The following is a 26,258-nucleotide window of genomic DNA, read 5'->3' on the forward strand; positions in this document are numbered from 1 at the left end:
TAAAACCCACAGTTAATGCAAACACTGGACTTTCCTCATTTACTATAGCTGCCATCCTCCAAAACATTTAATGCCAGCAGTTTCAGCAAATGGTAAAACTGACTGACTTGCATTTCATCTGAGATTTTGAATCTCTGATAAAAATGGCAAAAAGCCAAAATGAAAGGGGGAAGTAAAAAGGGTGCTGGGGAGAGAGAGTGTGGGGGGGGGAGGGAGAGGGAGAGGGAGAGGGAGAGGGAGAGGGAGAAGGAGAGGGAGAGGGAGAGGGAGAGGGAGAGGGAGAGGGAGAGGGAGAGGGAGAGGGAGAGGGAGAGGGAGAGGGAGAGAGTGAGTGTATGGGGGGCTTGGAGGAAAAAGTAGTGCAAAGGGCCAGTAAATCTACTGATTGTATAATCATGATTCAATGGAACTATGGAGTCATAACTATGAGAAGCAGTCTAAAAACACCTCGAACACACATAAAGCCCCGATTTCAAGTAACGGACTCTGTTACCAGCAAAAGAACATTGATTTACAGGCAAAGCATAAGAATCTGGTCAATATTTACTTACTATTGCCCCTAAACCCAAACCTGGAGCTGAACTGTGTATAAAGGGCAAATGCATCCAGGGACCACTGAAATCTTATTCTCTTTGGGTTCAGAAAAAAGCATCAATTTTGGTAGATTTTCCAAAGTGCAAAAGACACCTTCGTTGTATGTCACTTAAGCATAATGGCCATGTAAGCTGCTTTTAAAATTTAAAAGCTTAAGGTACAAAATCTTATACACAAGGGTCTGAACACTTGTAAGGAAGGAAACTTTAGGAAAAAGTTAGGACTAATACTAACTTTTTCTCGGAAAACATTTTACTGAATGCTAGGCCACTTTAGTGCTTCCTAGAATAAGTACTTCAGAAACACACAGCTCACCCCTAGATGTTTCAATAACAGTTGTCACAAAAAAGCCTAGGCCATGGACCAAGTCAGTCTCTGTCCCTACCACTTGTGAGGACAGACACCAAAATAGAGCAAACTGACTCAATTTGTACAGTGCTTTGTTTTCCATTTTTGGTGAAAGGAAACAAGTTTCTTAAGAATTGGTCTTAACAAAGAAAGACTTTTATTTTCCCCAAATTAGCTACAATGAATTACTTGCAAATTTTTAGGCTGAACAACTTGTTGTGTTGCCTTTGAGCCTCTGCTACAACATCCCAGGCCTAGAATCAGAAGCCTGTGTCACATTTATTGATATAAACATTGTGCCATCAGTGACATGATAGTAGCCACTTAGAGGATCATAGAGATGGAACAGGGGAGGGGAGGGGAAAGGAGGAGGGGGCAGGAGAACATGAGCAAAAGGATTTCCCCACCAACATTTTTTCCTCACCCTCTTTGCCATTTAAATTCATTTCGTGCCAGTTTATGCGTATTTTACAGCAGCCTATGTATTGTAACAATGGCCTTCATCAAAGAATGTTTATCAGTGCCTTTTAAAATGATGTGCATTTCCCTACGTCTAACCTGGTTTTTATATACTTGGAAAATATACACAAATGTTTGCTCTCCTTAGTTCCAGATTCTGGAGCTGAGAAATGAGTTGGTTTAGAAAACGGAGATCGGGGAGAAGGAGGCACATTTTCATCAGTGAACACTTGGAATGTCCACAACATGGTTCATCTCATGTTTTTCAACTTTTGTCTGCTTTCTTGGAACCCTAGCCACTACAGGACGAAGGTGAGAAACCAGGGAGCCACCTGAGGTAACTGGAACAACAACCAGGGTTTCAGTTCCCAGAGGTCCAACTGTCCAAATAAACAAGAAGGGCAGCCTTAGAGGACCGTATCCAGTCTGGGTCTCCCAATGAAACCAACCCAGCACCCTGGAGGACCTGAGCTCACTGGTCCAGGACAGTCAGAATGATAATGGAAGATGGTACCAAGTCCAGAAGATGGCCTGGAAGAGGCTAGGGAGTGGGAAAGAAATATGATACAGTATTATATATTGACAAGACAGACAAATAAAAGACAGACTGGCCCAGGACAGGGAGAGACAACAGGCACAGCTCAGTGTCAGCCCTCTGACTACATCTTGTCATGAGTGAGGACCCTGAGCTGACGAGGCGTGGGATGGCAGGGATGGTGCGTGAATACCTGAAGCGTTGGTGCGAATGTACAAGATCTCGCTCTTGGCTCCACGGATGTGGTCATTCTCCACCATGGTGAGGGTCACAGCCTTGACGTAAACGGCATACTGTGTCCAGGGCTTCAGTCCATGCAGTAAAATGCCGGGCTCCGCGTCCTTGTTGGGTGGGAGGTCCACATCTACCATGTTCCAGCTGTTGGAGCCACAGGCATCCTGCCCGTCATACTCTGTGACGTTTTTAAAGGGTCTAAAACACAATCGATGAAGCTCAGAGAATGTTTTAGGCCGCTGACATCAAAGCTCTCAGAAACCTCCCCCCAGGGCCTCCCACATCATACTTTCTATAATGGGAATTCTAGATAAAAACGAATCATCAATTAGATCTTTGTAGAAGAATAAAATTAAGCCACCGGACTCCAGGTTTCACAGTTCTGTACACACGATAGAGTCGAACCCTCTGCCTCAGGAAGAGGAAGTTCCATAATTACTGGGATTGGAAATGCTGCTCCTTAAGAATATACGCAAATGCTCTTTCCCTCTCTTCCCCATTTTTTCACCATTAAGAAAAAACAAGAGTAGTCATTTAATGCAAACATCATTATTGATAAAGAATAACTTCTGGAGAAAAATGCCTTTGCTACAGAAAAACAACTTCTCAAATACAGCTTCTAAAATCTAATATGCTCACAAACAATTCTGATTGCTTAAGTATCTGATAACATTCAAATATTTAGTTTCCAGATTATCTCAGACACTAACGTCACTGTCAGGGCACTGGTAGACCGTTAAAGAGGATGATGATTCTGCACAGATGCGGAGTTGGGCAGGGATTCCACGCCTCTCAGATGAAAGGGCCAGACAGACACTGGCTTCTGAAACAGACATTCACACACCCCTCCCTGTCGCTGTGATGGAAGATGAGTGACTCCCACGTGCAGGGACAGTGAATGCCTGATAATCTCGCATCCTGCTTTTCTCATGGCAAGGGCACTCCCAGGGCCCCGGCTCCAGCAAGGGCAAAGGGTACCAGATGCTGCCACTGGTGGCTCTGGTTCCAGCTCCGGGGAAGCCAAGCACCTGGGAAAGGGACCTATGGCATCAAGGTGGGACCTGGGTGAGGAGGGTGACTAAGAGGCCTGGGGGAACCACCTGGATACAGGAGGCACAGGAAGGAAGGGGGAGACCAAGAAGAGCTGCCATCTGGAGGGATGTCCTGGCTGCCCAGGCAGGCAAACGCCCTCTGAAGGCACAAGAAAAGCCCCCAGTAGATTTTGGGAGAAATTCTGAAAGGTTTGAGACATGAAGGTCAGTCTCTCTCCATTCTCCGTCCCTTGTTTGGAGGGCTTATGACCTAGAGCAGAAGGCCACACCTTGGGAGGGGCCACAGATAGAGTGACCAGAATAGATGATGGACCCACCGGGAGGTCACCTCAAGGGGAGCTGAGCATCCTGAGGGGTGTTCCCAGACTATGGATCAGGGGGACCAAGACTGCAATGATATTGCAACCAGACCCTCCAACCCCGTTCATGAACGTCTGGACTGACCTAATTCTCCACAAAACAAGTTTCCCCTTTGGACTTATTTTATTCAAGCACCTCTAATCACCCACTGAAGAAGGAAAGGCCTCAAGCTAACACTGTTTTGTTTGTAGCTGTCACTGGCGGTGATGGATGTCACGTGACAGACAGGAGGGTGGCGAGGATGAAGCCCTGCCAACACGTCACCAAGCACAGACACTCACGCTTCCTTGTAGTAGACGGTGAAGCTGATGAGGTCCCTGTAGTCAGGGGGCCGGTACCGGTGCCAGGTGATGATGATGCGGTTCTTCCACGTGGTGGTGGAGGTGAAGTGCAGGACGTCACTTTCACCTGGGGCAGAGGCACATCCATGAGTGACACCCATCTATGTCCTTTCCCTCCACGTGTCTGAGAGGTCACCTGCCCTGTACTATGGCCCTCTCCCCCAAAGCTGTCTGTACTTGCAAAGCCCCTTTTTGGACTTCTCAGTGGCTTTCTTGTTTCTACTAAGGACCCAAACATTGTGCTACGTGGCCTCCAAGGGGCTCGGTCCTTTGTTTTAGTACACTTGGTGGCTCTGGACGTGAACCTGTGAGTGATTCCTAACCTGAAGAGAAGGACCTCTGGATGGAGCAAGGTGGCCTTGTCTCTGCTCTTCCCTAAGATGCGGGCCACCCAAGGGGCTGGGGAAGGTGAGAGTGGACCTTGATGCTGGGTGGACTCTTCTTAGACATGACGACACCTGTCTTGCAGTTGTGGATATCTGCCCGCTTGTGTCAAATTACCAAAGACAGGTAACAGAACAGCTGTGCCACAGAGGGGAACTTTTCTTAGTCCGCACACGGTATCGACACCTTCCTGTGCAAGGACACAAGAACGCCTTGGCGGCTCCAGCTAGCGCTGACGCGCAGCGGGGAATGGATTGAGCGCTGATCGGACCCATTTCACTTGGAACAGCCTTCTGCGCTCTGTGGGAAGGAAGCCTCTGCTGGTGAGGCATGATGGGGATGCTGCCCCGAGCCCCCTCGTGCTCCCGGACCTGATTCAAACTGTGATGAGAACCCGGGAAGAACTGATGATTGCCTCCCTCGTGGAGACACGAAGCTCTCCTATGAATTGTCCTTCCCCCCGTGTCTGCCCGACTCCCATTGCACCCTCAGCAGGTGAAACAGAGGCTAAAGGCAGTTAAAAACTGAGAAGTCTCTGGGGCAAAACGTGATGGATTGAGATGGGAAAAACGTTGCAGTTCCTGCTAAAGTGTTATTTAGAGAGGAAACATGATTTCATTTTCAAGGGAAAATAAATGGCTACTGCATTCATGACCTGACAGGTCAGACTGGCCCACTCTAAGGAAAACACTTTGACAGCACTCTGTTGCATCCGCTTCTGCTATGGTCTGAACGGGGAATGTGGTGAGGGCTGTGGCGCGGCATGTGAGGGAGAAGGCCCTTCAGCTCTGCGTCTGGTTTCTCGACTCTAAAAACTCTTCCTGAGCAACTCGAGTGTCTACCAGGTAAATCCAGAGCCAGCAAAACGAAGTCCAATGCTGCCGGTTTCGCAGATTCTCTTGCGCCGTGAGCGCACGTGCAAATCACCCTGGATCACGTAGATTACTCTTTTCTAATACCTGTCCCTTATCAAAAGCCGATGGTGGAGAGACTACTTTTATAACTTGATCCAGCCACACAGAACCACACCATTTTTAAAAGCAGTTTTACATACAGGGTTAGGTGAGAAACTCACCGCTCAGAGGCAAAACCTTAAAGCAGAAGTCGCATAACCAGTGTAAGATTATAATTATATTGTTCTAAATTTAAAAAGCAGTATCAATCCAGGGAGGCAGGTTCCCTCCACCTTTCATGTTGTGGTAGGAACCAGGTGGAGGCCAGGTCAGGGACGGGGGCCCCTGGCCTCCCCTCCGCTCCAGAGACGGAGGGCCGGGTTTGCTCCCTCCCGGGGCTGGACAGGACCAGCTCTCCCCTAGAAAATAATCCAACCGTGTGCCTGAGCATAAAAGACACTTAACTCTGTGTATTCTGTAAGCACCTCTTTAAAATCTGAGTGAGAACACATTTACAAATGTTTAGCACACACAAATAGATGCTACGGAAAATTTACAAATATGAATCTGCCCCACTACTGCCTTTGAAGATATCCACGTGTGAGCAAAGTGCTCATTAAGGAGGCCCCATATGAAACAAGGAGGGGGCCACGAACGGAAGCTGCTGTGTAGATAGGAGGAGGGTCCACTCACAGGAGGCTCTCTCTCCGTTGTTCCTGGTGTTTATGTCCCCTTTGCTCTGGCGCCCTTTAGTCCCCGTCACTTCCTCCATGCGGTAAATCTCGGAGACACACAATTTGGGATTGAAAGCAAAGTACATTTTCCCGGCTTTGATGGTCAGGTTGCGGTGGTCCCAGTCCCACAGCTGCTGCAAGTTCTGGTTGTCGAGGACGTAGAAGGAGTAATTCCTAGAAGCACAGAAATCAGCATCAGCACCCTTGCCCTTTGCCACCAGATACCCCATGCTGTGCCTCTTCGCCACAAGGCTCCAGAAAACACTGCCTTTGCGGGTAAGAGATGTAGTTATTAATGGTATCTAAGAAAGAATAGTCACTGTTAACAATAACAACAATATGATTCAAGGACAATATCAAATAGATAAAACACTAATTAATTTGATGACCCCTATTACCAACAATAATGCCTCTCACACTGGAGGATGCTACTGAAATCATTCCCTAGAAATGCCTCTGGTTATTTCTCTGAAGCAGAGTACGTACAATGAGCTTGAAATCAGTCCATGGGAGAACAGATATGCTCTGCTACTCAACCGGAACAGCTTACAAATTTGCTGTAGAAAGTCTGCCATTATCCTTGGGGGTAAATCCCATCCCATCCGTGCTGTCAGCAGCATATGACGGTGTAGAAGAGAGAATGGGACAGGGAGACAGACTCGGGGGTGAACCCACCCTGGGTCAGCTCCCTCCTCCAGATTCATCCCACCCTGAAAAGCCTCAGCCGAAGTCCTCGGGGAAGGTGGGGGAAGATAAATGGCTCCCGATGGGCATTCCCCCAGGCCACCCATCCAGGCAACAGCAACTCAATGTCCAACAAGTTTAGGGTGCACAAAGCTTATTTTCAGAGGGCTGGGCCCCACCCCGGGAGTTTCTCATTAGGAAGTCTGGGTGGGCTGAGAATCTGCATTTTTAACTAGCGCCCAGGTGATGCTGGGACCACACTTGGAGAACCACTGCTCTAACAGACCCTGGGCACCACCGAGGGGCTGGGGGTCCAAAGCCGACCAAGTCAGACATCGGTCCTGCTCCCAGTGGGTGGACGCAGAAGCAGTAGACCCAGCTGCTTCTGAAGGAGAGGTGGGGGGACAGCCAGCATCGGCAACCACTAACACTGGCCACCCAGAGACAAACCCATACCCGGGGAGGCAAGAGAGCAGACAGCTCCGGCTTGGGGTCTGGAGAAAGAGCCTTGCAGGTCCTTTCTGTCTGGGTCCGTTGGTAAACCAGGCAGGCAGGGTCACAGATGTCATCTGAGTCCTCTGTGCTGACAGGTCTGCTCCCCACAGAACTCAGACCCTTCTCCCCCTCCTATCCCCCAGCCTGTTTCCTTCTGGGGCTCACTCAAGCACCTTCTACAAAACTGAGTCTAAGTACTGGTGCCACATTTTGAGTTATGTCTAGGACCCACTCAGGGATCCAACACATAAACAGTAGAGAAGGAAAGGATCCCAACCTTCTTTCCAGAGCCGGGACAGCTCAGACAGAAGCCCAGAGACCTCCTCTGCCCCGGGTGGTGTCCACTGGGCACCTCTGTGCATCCGGTGAGGTTCACTTACACCCGGACCAGGACCTCTACCAGGACTCTACCCGCCGGTCAGTCCACAGCCTGAGTCTCACTCATTGAGAGCAAAGCAAAAGCCATGGTTCCAGTGCTGTGAAGCCCACCTGTACATTTCCCCGGGAATTCATGAGGCATTCAGAGACAGGGGTCCAGGACTATCAATGCCATTTATGAGCTGCACAGCCACAGGCAGGTCACTCAGTGCTTTCTGTAGCTCCGTTTACTCACTTATTGGACAACAAGGGGCACAAACGGTGTCATATGAGCTCCCTGTCGGTTTTAAGGGCCCAGGAGGAGTTACTGAGCTGAGGTGGGATCTGCTCCCCCAGCCTGAAGCCCAGCCCCTCCACGAGCACCAGGTCACGTCGGTGCAGGTGCTGGGGGTGGGGATCCTGCCCACACAGGGGTGCAATGAGCCAATAAGTCCAGAGGCAGCACCTCAGAAACTAAGCCAGGCTCCTCACAAACCCACCTGAGGCCTCGACACATTCACGGCCACCAAACCAGGTGACAAAAACTGGCAAGTCAACAAATCCTTTCCTTTCAGCAAGAGCTCACTCCCCAACATCTGCTGGAAAAGGAATGTAAGACATTGTCCAAAGGAATCTAGACTTGGGCTACGTACCACAAGGCCATGTGTGCAGGAGGGTGGTGGGGCAGGTGGAAGGTGGGGTCCACAGTGCCCCCCCCCACCATCTGCTCCCTCACTGCCAGGCTGCAGGTGATGCTGCTGGGAGAAGGGGTGTCTGCAGAGTTATACAACCGGAGGAGGGGTTCACAGGTGGAGGCAGATGTCTCCTATCATAGGCCATTCTTGCCCTCAGAATACTCCCAGCTCTGAAGGACACTCTGCGGCATCAACACGAACCCCGTGGGTCTGGCTGCTCCCAGGTTCCCAAGTAGGCCACATGGGACAAAATCTCCTTGTTGGTGCAGAAAGCTCTGGGCCGGGAGTAAAGGCCAATTACCCAGGTCAAATTGCTGACTCAACCTAGGACGAAGCTTTTATTTTAGTAAACTAATTTCACTAGCAGAGAACATAACCGCACCGAAAATACCTTCTGAACAAAACATGCTTCTCCCCAGGGGAGGGAGCATGAATTATAAATCAGGAATTTGACAAATGAATGGCAGGCACACTGAAATTCTGTGTATGTGACTAATCACTTTGAAAAGCAAGATTATCTTTTTACAGTAAACATAAACATTTTTTTACAACACTGAGAAGGCCTGGAGCCAGGATACCAATATCAATAAAACCGGGGCGTTATGGAGCTTGTGTAAGCGACAGAAAAATAAAAGTGAAACCCTCAACACAATGATAATCAAGCCATTCACGAGCTGCCTGTCAATACTGCTCTTGTTTGCCCAACCCCAGCTGGAGGCCCGGCTGCCCACACATTCCTTCCACGATCAGGTAAGGATTAAAAGACGGTAAAAGGCAGAAACTTGTCTGCATATCTTCAACACACACATATACACACTTAGATTTTATTGTTCCCTAAAGGAAATGCCTGTTTAAGTCAATTATTCTGTAAATGTGATTTCCTAATTGTTTCTAGGCTGCTGCCTTTACATTCAAAACATATTTAAAAAAATTATCTGTTTATTCTTCTGTCCCTTACACAGGCTCCGTGGTGCCTGGGTTTTATCTATATTGGTATCCTGGCCCCAGCTCTCTTCAAGGTTGCAAAAAATGTTTGTTTCTATGCTTGGGTGGGCCCCATCTGCCAAAATGTAGACCAATGTGGGAGGTTATCTCCTTGAGGACATCTATATATTATCTGCATCAATATTCTAAACGCCCAGCACATACTATACACCTAACTGTTTTATTTATGGCTCCAATCTCAGGGTTGTCCTACTTCTGAGTTGTCAACACCACCAGCTCCCCGCCTGCTCGAATGAAGGGCAGGAAGGATGGGGAAGCAAAGGAAGGCAAAGTGCTGAGGATTCAAGTGGTACTTAGAAGACAGCCCCGGGTCCAGGGCTCGGACCACTGCACGTGGGAATCCAAAGATCGGGGTGGAGCGTCATCTCCACTCTCACTAAGCAATAACTCTAGGCAAGGTATTTCTTTGGTTTCTCCCCACCTGGGACAGATGGGGCTGAGGGTGGGGTCTCCAGAACATGGGGGCAGGAAGGGACATTCCCCCCTTTCCAAACTTTGCTGACAAATTGGAAAAAAAAAAAAATCATTAGTCCCTTTCATTTCTCAGAGAAAAAACTATGGCCTCTTTTGGGCGGTCCCTCAGTGGCATCAGAACCCAGCACATGGGGGGCTTGTCTCTAGCAGTCGAGCCATCTGCAACTGATGCAGGATTTGGTCTTTTCACATATGCTGCCTCCAACCTGTCTGCAACGGATTGCTTTATACCACATCCAGTCTCCCCCAAAGTTCAATATTTACACCAGCCTCGGAGGTTCAGCAAGGGTGGGAATTTATATTCAAGTGGCACTAGGCACCAAACAGATACTCTGAAAACGTTTCCTCTTTGAGGGTTTTAAAAACAGCTTTACTGAGGTATAACTTATCTACCCAAAAAATTCACTCATTATAAGTGTACAGTTCCAGAAGCTTCAGTAAATTCACACAGGTGTCTAACCATCACCACGCTGCATTTTCAGAACATTTCCGTCACGCCGAAGTTCTTCATTCCCGATGGTGGTCAAGCTCCAATTCCATCCCCAGCTCTTCACTGATCTGCTTTCTGCCTCCATAGTTTTGCCTTTTCTACAAAGCACATATTAATGGAATCACAAAATGTATAGCCTTTTGTGTCTGGCTTTTTTCACTTAGCCTAATGTTTTTGAGGTTCACTCATGTTGTTACATTATTGTTGGGCAGTAATTGTGCCACATTTTATTTATCCATTTATCTGCTGATGGACATTTGGATTGTTTCCAGTGGGGTATTTTGGTGGTGGGGGGGGTTGGTATCATGAATAACACTGCTATGAGCAATCACATACAAGTCTCGTGTGGACATGTTTTCATTTCTCTTGGGGAGATACCGGGGTAGAGCCTGGAACTGCTGAGTCACATGTCTGAGTGTATATTTTTTGGAAGTCTGGAAGAAGTGTTAAAGTATAGCCATGTTGCAACCTAATCTTAGAGTTGCAAGAAGGCAGAATAAAGCACAAAGTGTTGCAAAGTCAAGTGGTGGGAACATGAGCAGAGATGCCTAACTGCATCCAAGAATTCCAATTCTTATAACCCACCACCTCCATCTACTCTTATTCTTTTCAGGGCAACAATCCTTGGTGACACCAACAAATGTGAAATTTTAATTCATTTATCTGATGTATCACAAAATACGGTTGTTCAAATAAGGGAATTTTTTCAGAGAACAGAAATATTCTCTTTCTTATTCAAGGGCTTAAAAATTAGCCATTTCATAGGAATCTTGTACATGTGTATTCCAAAATCCATTTCTTTCCAAAATAGCACAACCTTGATCTTTTTTTTTTTTTTTTTGTGGTACGCGGGCCTCTCACTATTGTGGCCTCTCCCGTTGCAGAGCACAGGCTCCAGACGCGCAGGCTCAGCAGCCATGGCTCACGGGCCTAGCCGCTCCACGGCATGTGGGATCTTCCCAGACCGGGACACGAAGCCGTGTCCCGTGCATCGGCAGGTGGACTCTCAACCACTGTACCACCAGGGAAGCCCAACCTTGATCTTCTTAATGTCTAAGGTTATTACTCCAGAAACACATCACCTTACACAGAGTAATGTCCTCAAAGAAGCCTTGGCCATCCGAATTCTTCTGGACAAACTGAAGACTGCCTATGTTGTCCGGCCCCTTTCTCCAGAGACCAGCAGCCCTGCTGTCTGTTCCGATGTGATTTTGCCTATGTCTGTCACCAGCCTGGACATCAAATTCCAGAATCAGCTCACTGTGAGTGAGGACTAAGAGGTCTACTCCAGGTAACGTTCTTGAATTTCATACTCTGGACTTGACTGCGTGGTCTGGGCTACTCAGGAGACATTTGGAGATGGGTCTCAGTTCCAGTTTGGAAAGCTAAGGGTAACACATACAAAGGATCTCTGTACTACAAATTTGTCTGTTCTCCATCAAAACAAAAGGCTACAAAACTTTCTTCCCACTGAACCAAATGGAAGCACTTACTTATATTCTCATTGGTTATGAGAGGTACAAGAAAAATCATACTTTAAGGAACAGTGTGACGAAAATATTTAGGCAAAAAAATCAAAGGGCTTTGGGAATATGCTTCTGAGAAGGAATAAAGGGGTAAAATAGTGGTTTCCAATCTTTGCTGCACATTGAAATTACCTGGGAATCTTTTGAAAAGCAATGGTGCTTGGATCCCACCCCCAAACATTTTGATTGAATTGGGACAGAGTGCAACTTGGGCATCAGGATTTCTTAAAAGCCCCCAGATGATTCTAATGTATAGCAAAGTGTGGGAACCCGTGGGGTAAAAGTCATCTTGGCTTACACCAAAAGCACACTCAAGTGAAATGTTCTACTGACACTCTGGTAACTCAAAAGCCCTGAAAAGGTTCCACTGCCTATCCAAATTATAACCTCCATACCTGGGTGCATAACAGCTTACATAATTCTCATACCACCTACCTCTCCAGTATTATTTGCCAAACAGGTCCCAGGATGCCCCAACTCGTTGCCTTTGCTGCTGCCGCCTGTCCTGAAATGCCTTTCTTTACCCTCTGCTTTTTGCTGTTTCTGGAAACCCTCCAAGGCCCATCACAAAGCCACCTCTTCTCAGAAGCCTGTCTGATCTTCTTCTTCTTTTGTTTTTGTTTTTTTCTTTTTTAATGTTTTTTGATGTGGACCATTTTTAAAGTCTTTATTGAATCTGTTACAATATTGCTTCTGTTTTATGTTTTGGTTTCTTGGCCAGGAGGCATGTGGGATCTTGGCTCCCCGACAAGGGATCGAAGCCGCGCCCCCTGCGTTGGAAGGCAAAGTCTTAACCACTGGACTGCCAGGGAAGTCCCCTGTCTGATCTTCTTAATCAGATACCTGACTCTTTTTCATGCCCATGGCATGTGTCTTTTCTTTCCCTGTAGCACTCTGCAAGTTCTGCTCGGCACTGCTGGCATTTACCTATTTATCATCTACCTTTCTTCTCTTCCTCCCTCTGACTCTTCCCTTTTTTTTCTTTTTTTTTCAGGTTTGAGCAGAAGACTGTCTCTTTTTATAGCTCATTTTGCATTCTTTTAAAAAATTTATTTATTTTTATTGAAGTATAGTTGACGTACAATATTATATAAGTTTCATGTGTACACATAATGATTCACAATTTTTAAAGGTTATATTCCATTTATAGTTATAAAATATCAGCTATGTTCCCTGTGTTGTACAATATATCCTTGTAGCTTATTTATTTTATATGTAATAGTTTGTACCTCTTAATCCCCTACTCCTAAATTGCCCCTCCCTCCTTCCCTCTCCCCACTGGTAATCACTAGTTTGTTCTCTGTATCTGTGTGACTCTTCCCTTCTTACAGGAATGAGGGGAGTAGGCAAAGGGGCTGCACCTAACCCTCTTCCTAAATCTGAGAAATACAGAATTGAGTTGTTGCTACTGGTCACACCTGATACAAAGCCAGTAGGGGTCTTCATCACAAGCAAGGATGACCCATACATTTTTGGTCATGGGTGAGGAAGGCAGCTCAGAGAACACAGCTCCCATCAAGAGAGGCAAGGTTCTCAAGCTCTATCTAAAGAGAGAGCCTCCAAACAATGGCAGGCAGGAATCCAAGGCTAGAAGCCCAGAATCCTCAGAGCTACAAGGGCTACTAACCAGCAGCAGGTTCACCATTGCCCTTCCCTGACATCTAAAGTACTATCAGCAGGGCAGGGGCCTGAAGCTTAGCTGAGCTTGGAAGTGGCCCAAACACCTAAGCAATGACATACATCTATAAGAAGACCCCACTGGGACTTTGGGTTTTACACATGATTCAGGTAATGAGAAATACATCATAAATATTCTTGCAAATAAAAATCACACTTTGGGCTTCCCTGGTGGCGCAGTGGTTGGGAGTCCGCCTGCCGATGCAGGGGACACGGGTTCGTGCCCCGGTTTGGGACGATCCCACATGCCGCGGAGCGGCTGGGCCCGTGAGCTGTGGCCGCTGGGCCTGCGCGTCCGGAGCCTGTGCTCCGCAATGGGAGAGGCCACAACAGTGAGAGGCCCGCATAACGCAAAAAAAAAAAGTAAAAAAAAAAAAAAAAAAATCACACTTTAATTTTCAGCTACACTCAAGTGCCTAATACTTTTAGTTAACACGCAACTGAAAGGTAATCACATCATGTAATAATTCCTAATAAAAATGAATTAAACTCTCCTGTTAGCTTTCCCCTCTATGTATATCACTTGCTCAGCCTGGGAAAAAAAAAAAAGAATGTGTATCCTCAAGCAGCAGGAAAACTTGCAGGTATCAATACGCCAAAGCAAAAGTGCTTACCAACACCAGGGTTTCCAGAAACACAAACCTACTTGGAGGAAAAAAAATAAAAGAACTGTGCTAAAATTCACTTTAAAATTTAATACAACCAACAGTAACACCATCACCTCAGATTGGCAGAGCCTTGGTTTGCCATGTCGGTGACCTGGGACACTTGGGCTGGGCACAGTGGCAGCCTCCTTGGATTTGCCAAAAGAAAGACATTTTTCTAAAGAATCAGTGTTCCCAGCAGGGAGGACAGTGTGCTTTTCAAGGATGGAATGAAGAGCTGCCCTCTCTCTTTAGCTATATCAGATGATGGAATTTTAAGAATTTAAGACTGACCAAGAGTGAGTCTGAGAAAAAGCAGGAAGGCTGTAAGGAAACCCTTATGCGGTAACTTTATCCAGTCGGGGCACATAAATCAGCAAGGACAACCTTTCTCATGACCTTCCCACCTCTTGCTTTCCTAAATTATTTCCCCAAATTCTCTTTAGAAGGAATTAACTCATTAATGGATGTCTCCTTTTATTTCAAAGCATTAGCTTAAAGCCAGGCAAGAGCTGTATTTAAAGGGGGGGCGGGTCGGTGAAGAGAAGCACGTACGCAAAGGAACACCTGGGCTAAGTGCTGGAGAGAAATTGCGCGTGCAGGAAGCACCCGCTTTTATTCCTCCTCTGGTGAAAGGCCTCCGGCTAGTTTAAAACCCTTATCACAAAGCACGTCTCTGCAGAAGGCAAAGATTCTATGAGTAGCACAAATCCTACAAGCTGATCAATAGAAACAATTCTGTGAATCAAGATTTCTTTGTAACAAAATGAACTGTTCACATGCCTCCAAATCTCTGATGTTCTAATACATCTGAAAAGATGGAATGGCTTTTACGTAGTGGACTACAGCACCCTGAGGCAGATAAGGGACCCATAAATGATGATTTCATGGAGAGGTAAGCACTTCAGACCCACTCCCAGTGCTTTTGGCAGAAACAGCCCCTACTGCAGCCCCATCTGCTGCTTTGCTGGCCACAGTCAGACACGTAACCCTGGATGGGTCACAACCCAGTCCTGAGGACGGAGAATTGTGACTACACGAGACCCCATGTGAGCAGGTGGGTCCTCACTCAGGGCGCCCGCACTGCTGTCATTTTCACTTCTTCTTTTTAATGAGAAAGGGCTCTTCCCTTAGAAACACAGAACTTTAAAATGCAGGCTGCTTACTCTGTGGTGGGAGAATGTCAGCTTGTGAAATTTGGAGCACTTACCCCTCTAGTTGCTCCTCTCCTAGGATCTGGCGAAGGTTCTTCAGGAAGGACAAGGAGACCAAGGCATGGGAGTGGCGGATCTTCACGTAGCCCGTCACGACCTCAATGAGTCCCATGAAGTTCTCCAGTTCCGAAGCGATGTTGTCTACGGTAAGGGGGGTCGTGTTACTGAGCATTCACTAAGCGTGAGCGGGGCGGACACACTTGGTTTCTCGCAAACGCGTGTGGAGAGCAATTCAGTGCAGGTCTTGTTTTCATGGTGCCACTGAGGTGCTCGGGCTTCACAGGACCCTTGTCCCTTATCAAAAGTGCGTTTCCCTAAGCTTGGCTTTCAACACCCTCGCCTGGGATGGGGCCCCCAAGGCCAGGGGAGGGGAGTTTCTAGAAGGCTGGGTACTGCAGCTCCCAGGCTGATTAACAGAATGTAATATCATAAACACCAGACTGCCAATTAGCAAATGCGGGCACATCTAGGGAACTTCTTTAATATGCTCTGTCAACAGACAGTGCTGCCTCCAAAGTACAAGGGCATGACTAAATAAACAACATTTCCTCGGTCTCATTAGGAACTGCCTTTGCCACATTTCTAGTTCCTAAGATACAGGGATCTATATTTAAAGCTTCCATCTTACTAAGACTGGAAGAAAATGCACCAAAACGTTAACAATGGTTATCGGCAGGTAATTTTAAAAAATTCATTTCTATGCTTCTACGTTTTCTACAATGCACATTGATAACTCTCACACATATAAAATAGTTGGGAACATCGTTGCTAATAGATGTGTAAAAATGACAAGATGTATAAACTGTATTTCCTTTAATTTTGTAGCCTATTTTTTTCTCATAGTAAATAAAAAACATAAACTTCAACTTATGCCAAAATTATAACACATACTATAATGAATTGGGTGTGGTTCAACTAACAGAATTTTACTGTGTATGATTTGTGAAGGCTTACTTAAGAAAAGGTTCTCTTTTGCTTTCAATTGATAAACTTCAAAGAATAAGTGTACTGTCCTCCAGGGTAACACCCTACATTTATGGACAGCTTGATGGTTTTCCAAGAGAAATGAAGGAGAAATTCAAGTTGTAAAGACTAGCGGTTGCCTGCAGTTGATGTTTCAAGGAAAAGATCATGAATTTTAAATGTGGGGTGGGGGACTTCCCTGGTGGTGCAGTGGTTAAGAATCCACCTGCCAATGCAGGGGACATGGATTCAAGCCCTGGTCCGGGAAGATCCCACGTGCCACAGAGCAACTAAGCCCGTGCACCACAACTACTGAGCCTGCACTCTAGAGCCCGTGAGCCACAACTACTGAGGCTGTGTGCCATGACTACTGAAGCCCATGTGCCTAGAGCCCACACTCCACAACAAGAGAAGCCACTGCAATGAGAAAAGCCTGCGCACCACAACAAAGACCCAACGCAGCCAATAAATAAATAAAATTAAAATAAAATTTAAAAAAATCCTCACGGTCAAAATCTGAAAGATTTATTTTAAAAATAAATAAATAAATAAATGCGGGGCAGGACTCATGCCTTCTAGTAAGGCTGAGGAAGGACCTTTCCAATGAGATGTCTAACCAATTTCCTGTGATGGCTATAAACTGGAAGACACATTTCATCATCATGCACAAATATGTACCATTGCCTTCTCAAATTATACTTCTCCATGGATTTAATTCGTGGATTAAATTTTTATCTTGAGGATAGGAATATAAGAAAAAAAGAAGGGTTAGCCATTTAAAGGATATGTTCTAGGGAATGAGGAAAACTTTTTTAAAAATTAAGAAATCTAGTAAGTGCAAAAAGAATAAAACTGCAGAATACCATGAAAGCAAGAAAATTCTAGCTGTGTGGAAACAAAGTTATCTCTGTTGTAGAGGAGTGAAAGGTGTTGTGAAAATCAAGGGCTATCCAAAAATTCAAAAGAACTAAGCAGAAAACTTGTTGCTGCCATCTCTAAACCGTAAGAATAGAGCTCACGTATTGTACAAATAGTATTAAGGAAAAGTAAATGTGCAGAATAAATAGGACATTTTTGCCCCTCAGACTATAAAAAAAAAGAAAAAAACTTCTTCACAAAAGGATTTAGAAAAAAATTCCTTTCAGCCTCAACTCCTTCTTATATTTCTCCTAGCTTACAAAATTATCAGTACCTTCACCAAGTGGTTCCAGTGGTGGAGAACTTAAGGCACCGTTACTAGAAGCCCTTGTCAATTACAGATCAGAACTGAAAGTATCACCAAATAAGTCAACAGGAAATGCTTCACACAAATGCAATTACCAGGAACGCCAGCCATCTACTGCAAATAATGGGGATCCTGTAGAGGGTGAGATCGAAGCTTTAAATGCATGATGACATACATATACTTTTATCTCTTTTGGTTCTCAGAAATAAATTTGGAGATTGGCCACTTTTGGACTGAATAAAATTTTAAAATGATATCATTAAACTCTTCCCTTGCTCAGTATCTTCAATATATCCAAGTAACCAAGACTCTGGACTTAAAGCTCTGTGGACTTGGCTCCGGCTGGAGACTGCTGAGTCACACCTTTGATCCATCGGTCTCTTCTGGGGTTTGTACGTGTTGGGATGTGTGTATCCTGCGTAAGATGTGACTTAAGAAAGATGAGGGATGACCCTCTGAAGAAACAAATGCTGTGCCAATGGCTGAAAATCAGACGGCCTTTCAATCTGTTTTTTATCTTTAAGGGAAACTCAAAGGAGGGGCATTGAGCATGAGGCTTACGCACCATGTTGTTTTTCTAGGCCCATATTTTAGTTGTGAGTCATGGATGAGTAGGAAAAGCATCAACAAAAGAAAACCAAGAGATCTGGCCCTCTCTTCCAGGGAGATGGAATACTTACTGCCGCGTCGGATATTAATGAGTAGATTGCCCTTGAAGATGGTGCATCCTTGGAGCATCTGAGCAGAAGTGACAGAATCAATGGTCTTTGTCTTTTTCTCTTCCTCACACACTTTGGGACAAGGGCCTTCGCAAGGGATGCAGTACATGCTGTTGAAAATAAACCAACCCAAAACACAGAGAGCTGAGTCTGTCTTCTTGCATTAAAAAAAATCATAAAGATATGCTTTTATTCTAGGTGTCTTTACAGTCCACATTACAAAAAGCAACTGGTGGAAGCATTCAAGTGGTCACACTGTTTCTTATCCCCAAGCCTACCCAGGATAAACCACTCAAATTGCAACCAAAAGGAGAAACTGCCTACAAAGGAAAAGCATGCTGCCTGTTTCCAGACAAAACACATGATACACCCTTGAGGCATGTGTGTATCATAGGCTGGGACTGGTGAGCCAGCTGGTCCCATGTGGGAGAAACAGCTTTGCAGAAAGAAAGCACCTGGGGTTCCCAAGAAGAACAGAACTGTTCTCTGATGTTGTGGCCCCTGCTGGCACACCCTGGAGGAGCCACGGGGAGAGTGGACAGGGACAGCAAAGGGACGGCAGAGTCTCTGCCACTAACGGGAATCTAACTCCTGCAGCCAGCGGTCCAGCAAAGTCCAATGAGGGATTCCAAAAGGCATGTGCTATAGCACAGATCCATTATTTTCTTGCTAAAGCACAACTGAAATAATTTCTTGACAGTGTTTGGCAGAAACTTGTAAATTGATCCAAGCGTTGTTTTCGCTGCATACACAATAAAAACAAGGAACTTCCATTACTTTGTAATAAGCTCCTATTTCACATGCAATCTTGAACATGCCACAAACCACCAACAGTCAGGGACCAGTGAGTGACGCTGGCACTTTTCCTGCTTACCTACCCTTATTTAGGAAACAGTGGACAAAACACTAATCCAGCTGCTGAACCACAGAAAGTTCGGTCAATTTCCAAACAAATAAATGATACAACATTATGGGATGTGTGTGTAATAGGACGGTGAATTGGAGAGCCACTATATTTACATGATGGTTCTTGAATGATCGTTCAAACTTCATGAAGTGAAAAACAGTCAAGGAAACAGTGTAAGTTATAGCTCTTAGCATTAAGTACCCCTACCCCGAACCTTACTGCATATTTAAGGCAAAGATGAAGGGTTTTGTTTAAAAGCTTATAGATAAATAAAATTTTCCTACTGTTTTCTTATTTCATATTGGGAGAACAGGAGGCAAGGTTTCCAAAGGAACTGGGCCAACCATAGCAACGGAGGTTTCTCCCTTCTCTAACATCACACTCAACATGCTCACTTCTAGAGTAGGTAGCAGCTTTTCTTCAGTACTCTTTGTTGGTCTTTTATTGCTTCTAATTTACCTACAAACCAGATAATGCCCCACCTCCCTTTTTAAACACTTTTTATTTTGAAATAATTACAGACACACAGAAAGTTGCAAAAATAGTACAGAAAGGTTCTGCGTACCCTTCACCTGGTTCCCCCAATGGTTGCATCTTACATAATGATAAAGCAATATCAACACCAGGAAACTAACACAGGTACAATGCCTGCATATACTTACATGTCATCTTATCACCTGTGTAATCACCATAACCAGCTAGCCCATCACCACAAACATCTCCCTTGTGCTACCCGTACAGTCACCCTGCCCCCACACTTCTAACTCACGGCAACCACTGATCTATTCTCCATCTCTATTATGTTGTTATTTTGAGAATGTTATATAAATGCAATCATATGGTGTGTGACCTTGTGAGACTGGCTTTTTTCACACAGCATAATGTCCTTGAGATCCATCCATGCTGTGTGTGTTTGAATGGTTTGTTTCTTTATATTGTTGATTGATATTCCATGGTGTGATGGATCACGGTTTGCTTAGCCGTTTACCTATTGTGGAGCATCTGTGCTGTTTCCAGTTTTTGGCTGTTACAAATGAAGCTGCTACAAATAACTGTGTACCTGTTTTTGTGGGAACCTAAGTTTTCATTTCTCTGTGGTAAATGTTCAGGAGTGTAACTTCTGGGTTGCAGGTTAAGTGTATGTTTAGTTCCCCCTGACATTTTATTCAAATAGCAATTTCTGAACCAAACACCTTTCTTAAAATGTCTAGCAATCATCCAGCACTTAAAAAAAAATGTTTTTCTAAGAAAGTGCTCTGATTACATGTTGATAGTTTAAGCGTCCTCAAATCCATTCTGGTATACACAGTATTAAAAAATAAATATTTTAAAGTAAGGGTCAAATAGCCCTTAAAGGCTGAGAGGGGGATTTATTAGTTCTTGACGGCATTTTATTTTAAAGTGTAAAAGGGAGATCTGTAGCTTTGAACAGACTGTAAGCACTGGTAGGAAAAATAACAGCTCAATTCTTTGAAAAATGAATTACAGTAGAAGAAACTGTCACAGTACACAGCACATCCCACTTTGCCCGCTACTCTGGCAGCTGCAGATGACTGAATGCCTCCAGACACCACAGGAAACACACCCGAAAGGCAAAGAAGTTATGACCCAAGGCCATGCACCAGCTGCCTCATCTTGGCCCCCACCCCTGGGGAGGAACTGTGGCTGAGCCTTAACTGGGTTCCAGGCACTGCCCAGGGTACTGGCAAAGCCTTTTTAAGTTCTAGGGCTGCCAATAAAATGTGAGTAAAATGTGGCATACTTATTTTGGGTGGAATATGTATACTCTCCAGTTCACTGGCATCCCTGGCACATTTACCATTTTAAAGTATTTAAAGTAACTTTTACTATAATAACCGTTACAGAAATGATGACAGGTAGAAAGCTCTACACTTCATTTTATGAAATAATGTGAGCTTTACCTTTGATTTGAAGTTAAGCCTATGGAAGGAGCAACATCTCCAAATATTACACCAGAAACAGATTCCCCTTTACCAAGACTTGCTTGATGAGGTTTGCAGAAACAGAAGGCAGCAAACAGAAGGGAAGTTACACGTTATACTCAAAATGAATGTTTCCTTTTCCAATGGTATTTTATATTTGTAGAATAGTTTTATTTTGAAGAACCTCGAAACGTAAGGATCCTCTGGTGCTAATCACGAAGTAGGCATTTAGTCCATTACAACAGAATTACTCTCTCCTAAGAGTTCTCTGCTCTGCTCCAGAGGAGGAAACAGCATCCGCAAATCTCTAGTCTTCTCTTGCTTCCAGGGTTATAGTCCTGTATTTTGTAACAATTCTGGCATTGCTTTTTCAAAAACTTAAAACCAATTCACAGAAGTCCAGTTGGCATGCACGAGAGGGATGCTGTTTGCCGTAAGGAACTTCTTTGCTTCCCAAGAGAAGTCTCAATGTTCAGGAAGCAAAATGAGAGAGACAGAGAAAACTGAGGGACGGTGAAGGGTTCGTGTGTGTGTAGGAGGTGCTGATGGAACAAACTGCTTGCTCTTAGTGGCAGCTAGTTCAGGCAGGACAGGAGACAGTGCTAAGAGACTTTGAGGCCTGCTCACTGCCTTAAGGATGCTGGTGGGCTGGCCGTGTCTTCCTTCCCGCACTCCCAAAGCCTTCACTGGTCTAGTGTTGAGTAGCATCGAGGGTGAGAAAACCTCAACCTACAGTCTCCCCCACCGGCCTGCTGCTGAGGGTGGCAGCCCTGCATGTGCACAGGGGGTCAGTGACCTCCGGGGACCTGAGCCCACAAATCAGGTACTTAATTCCAAACGGCCAGGCAGTAGGCTTTCAAACCAAAAAGACTCCCCATTGCTCTTACAGTCATCATAAACTGAAGTTATACCAGCCCTCTGCGGTGGCCCCCCTCCCTTAACCTCCCCAGGGTCCCACCCGGATGGAGCCACTGGCAGCATCAACCTTTCTGCCCCCCGGGCCCCAACACTGACCTCTGGCTGCCGTTGCGGATGAAGCCCGACGGGCACTCCTGCATGCACTCGCCGTCGTGGATCACGAAGCCCTCGGAATCGCTGCTCTCAGCGTTGGGGATGTTGGCGCAGAAGTCACGGTCCACACAACGCCAGCCCTCGAAGCGGTAGGTGTTGGGCGGGCAGCTGGGCACACAGACACCGGCATAGTAGTAGTGGCGGCAGGCCACGCAGGCCGTGTCGTTGTCGGGCGCGCTGCAGCTGCCCAGGCACTCGGGGTGGCAGCACTCGTGGTTCTCCGTGCACGCCCGCTTCCCGCACGTGCTCGGGCACACTGTGGGTGACAGGCAGGGTGTGAGGCTGGCTGAGAGCCAGATCGCTCCACCTGGCACAATCCAACCCATCAACCACAACGCGATCCCCAAATGGAACGTCACTGGGCATTGGACGTGAATCAACAGTATTACGTATTGAGAATTTCATTAAGGCAGGGAGCAAATACTCTGCGTTTGGAGTCAGGTGAGCAGGGTTTAATATCTAGCCTCTCCTACTTGACTATGTTTGGTCTTGGAGGAGTCCTTACCATCTTTGACCTTGATCCTCTCTTCTCATCTACAGAATGGGGTAATAATACCCATCTTGAAAGGTTACCTGTGGCATGCGTGACACCGTGGAAGCCCTATGTGGACAATACAGTTTATTATTACCTTAGAAGGCATTATATGTGCTACTTAATCTGCATTTTTGCATATGTTCCGTATTGAAATATCTTGAAAAGCCTTAGTGTGCAGAAATGCTCATTTATTTTTGAAATGGTTAAACTAGGATATGCTAAAGATGATACCATTCAGGCTGACAAAATAGCTTTATAAAAGTTTGTGCATGCCTGTATCATATCAAAGGTCTTACCCCAAATAAGCAATGATATCTCAACCTAATATATCACAGAGAAGTCCCCATGTCTGATGGTAATTCTCAAATATAAGAAAGTGGGTGGGTGGGCAGTGTCTCGATCCCAGAGGACCATAGGATATTATAAACTATCTACCCTGACTCCCTCTATGCTAAAGTTAAGTGAAAGCAGTGTCCAAAAACAAGAGATCCACAGTTTTTGTCCCAAATAGATGAGCTGGCATTTATTTCCATAACAATGCTGTAAGGATCACACTCTAGGGGCTGTTCGCCTTACTAGCCAGTAAAGTGTAAGTCAACAAAATATGAAATCTGGTTTGCATTATATGCTTCCTACTTTTTCCTTGAGTTGGAAAACAACAGAAAATTATTTAAATATGTATATTATTGACTCTGACATGCATTATTTAGTGAAGATTCTATTATTTTCTTTATAATAAAAAAAGATGTAAAAATCAGAGATCATAGATAAGAAAATACATAGAATATCTAGTCCGCTTGATCACAATGTCATCTTATCAGTACCTCCATGGAGACCCTCCCAGATCATTTCCTACGCATGTGCATGCACATATAAATATCTATAAAAAAGGATCAAGTCATTTTGAAAGCATTTTTTGGCATAACATACTGTGAATTCGACAATAATTTAACAGCTGCGTTGCATGCCATAACACAGTGCATCGTAAGTTATAATCAGTCTCCTACTATTAGACATTTCATTTATTGCCAACATTTTATTAGTACAATGAGCACTCAATCTTCATGAGAATTCTTAATTATTTCAGTAGAATCAATTTCCAGAGTTAGCCTTGCTGGGTCAAACTGTCCTCTGGGAAGTTGGTACCAATTTACACATCCACTAGCTGCATAGAGGAGTACCTTATTTTACTGCCAAGAGGTGCATTTAAAAACAGGTATCAGAACCTGGACATTCAAATGAATACTATCACCTCAGAAGAAACAGACAAATTCTCATGATACTGTCAGGCTTAAAATAATTTTGCAAGTTTCTTATCTGATCATCATTTTTGGCTGAGACAAATAGGTGGCCTTCCATTATTTATTCTTACCTATTTTGGTAATAAAACCTTGATTTTTAATTGGGCATTTGCCACCCAGTTACATATTATATCTCCCAGCCTCTCTTGTAGCTAGAAGTGACCTAAGTTCTAGGCAGTGAGACGCTAGAAAACTTTTGGGGTGGAACTTCCCAGAAGAGTCCTTAAAGCAGAGGGGGTACATCTTTCCTCCTCATTGCTGGCTGGAATGCAGGTGTAATGCCTGAAGCTCAAGCAGCCATCTTGGGCCATGAGGTGACACATAAAGAACAGTGGAGGGTCTTCCCTGGTGGTGCAGTGGTTAAGAATCTGCCTGCCAATGCAGGGGACGCGGGTTCGAGCCCTGGTCCAGGAAGATCCCACATGCCGTGGAGCAACTAAGCCCGTGCGCCACAACTACTGAGCCCGCGAGCCACAACGACTGAGCCCACGTACCACAACTACTGAAGCCCATGCGCCTAGAGCCCATGCTCTGCAACAAGAGAAGCCACCACAATGAGAAGCCCACGCACCACAACAAAGAGTAGCCCCCACTTGCCGCAACTAGAGAAAGCCTGCACGTAGCAATGAAGACCCAAAGCAGCCATAAATAAATAAATAAATAAAACAACTCATTAAAATCTATTAAAAAAAAAAAAAAAAAGAACAGTGGAGCATGATAAAAGGAACTTGGTCCTTCATGACTGTGTAGCCAGTAGGCTAACCCTGGACTGCTTACCTCTAGATTTCTTTACATGAATAAGAAATAAACTTGTGTCTTGTTTAAGCACCTGCTATTCGTTAGATGCAACTGAATGAATCCCAACTAAGTGTCTTCAGAGCCAACTATAATATAAGCAAAGAAGAAGACTGTTCCTGTTGGTCTATGTCATTTTTGTTTACCAGAACTGCCTCTCAATGACTTCTGTCTGTTTCCACAAACTAATCTACCCAACAGATTACAAGGAGTAAAGATCTCTAGTCACGCCAAAAAGGTACATTGTTGGAGGAGCTCCTAAAATGTTGGGATACATATACAGTCTACCAAGGGGATCATCCTGAAGTTGATAACACCAATTTGAATGTACAAGCTTAGTGTATTTGCAGTAAATGCACGCACACACCACACACACTTTACTCTCAAATCTCACACTTAATCTAATAATCACATAGATTAAATGACTATTTAAGTTCAAATATATCCATTACAGAAGTAACTTCAATGTCCAAGATCTAAAGAAGCAATAAAATTGCAAACCCTTAAGTTCAAGTTTTTAAACTAAAAACAAGAGAACTTAAGTCCGCCTATCCTTCATTTACTCATCCACTTAGCAACTATTTATTGAATGTGCACTGCACCTGTGTGCCAGGCCCTGTTCTTAAGAGATGGACAATACACCAGGTAAGAACAGGAGTGTGTAGTGGTATACAGCCTGCCCAGGGCACCTGGGTTCCCGGGAAGGCTTCACAGAGGCGTGGAGGCTGGAACTGAAAGCTGAAAGCTGAGGAGGATAAGAATAACACAGATGAAATCACATGTAAATATGTGTAAAAGCAACTGAGTTTCTGTGGTGGGAGAACTGGGTGCTCGTGAAGATGGCAGGGGTCCCGTAACAGTTGATGCTGGGAGAGAGGAGGGGGGCAGCTCAAAGAAGCATTGTAGGCCTGTCTGAGGGGTTTAGGCTCTTTGGTGGATAATGGGCACCACAAAGCTTTTGGGCAGGAGAGTGATGTGGTCTAATTTTCATATTTGAAAGGTCATCTGGCAGCAACACAGAGGGTTATGATGACCAGAGGGGGCAGAGCTAAAAGAAGAGGGATGAAGCCAGAGGAGAAATGTTATGCTGTCCCTACAAAGTTCATGTTATATAATACATCTGTGAGGTTCACATAGTTAAAGTGAAACTAGCTGTAGAAACCATGCTCACGGTGTCACAGCACAAACCTGCCGATTGAGCACACACCCCATTCAGAGCACTGAAGTCCCCGGAGCTGCTCATCAGCCATCAGCCACCACCAGGCTTTGTGTTTGGAGGAAGGAAAATTAAGAATCTTACGATCATCATCAGAGACTAACCGGGGACAATATTTACTTGTAAAACCCTTCTTTCCTTGCTTACAATTTAAATAAAATGCTATATAAAATGACGAGTAGCAGACATCAATATTAAAAAGCTATTAATGTAGTATTAAAAACTAAGAGCATTTAAAAGAATAGAAAAATGCCCCTGTGCACTTGCTTAGATTCAAACATAAATGTTGGGCATTTCCAGTAGAAAGAAAAAAAAAAAAAAAACCTGACAAAGTATCTGTAGATATGTTTTGCATTCCATTCCCCATTCCACTGAAACAGCATCTCTG

At 45.0% G+C, this 26,258-nt stretch overlaps 1 protein-coding gene across 2 annotated transcripts in view; it reads right to left on the reverse strand.

Annotated features, from left to right (window-relative positions):
• The window catches only part of IGF1R (insulin like growth factor 1 receptor), a 307,950-nt gene that overhangs the window by 44,453 nt on the left and 237,239 nt on the right, over positions 1-26,258 (reverse strand). For both annotated transcript variants that reach the window (XM_060293894.2, XM_030873151.2), the window contains 6 exons: positions 21,967-22,279; positions 18,064-18,212; positions 15,192-15,336; positions 5,894-6,108; positions 3,864-3,990; positions 2,130-2,368 (listed from right to left, as the gene is read on the reverse strand). In XM_060293894.2, coding sequence (XP_060149877.1) covers positions 2,130-2,368; positions 3,864-3,990; positions 5,894-6,108; positions 15,192-15,336; positions 18,064-18,212; positions 21,967-22,279 — 1,188 coding nt within the window. The remainder of the gene's footprint in view (positions 1-2,129; positions 2,369-3,863; positions 3,991-5,893; positions 6,109-15,191; positions 15,337-18,063; positions 18,213-21,966; positions 22,280-26,258) is intronic.

The sequence above is a fragment of the Globicephala melas genome, chromosome 2 (genome assembly GCF_963455315.2).
Source record: "Globicephala melas chromosome 2, mGloMel1.2, whole genome shotgun sequence".
NCBI lineage: Eukaryota > Metazoa > Chordata > Mammalia > Artiodactyla > Delphinidae > Globicephala > Globicephala melas.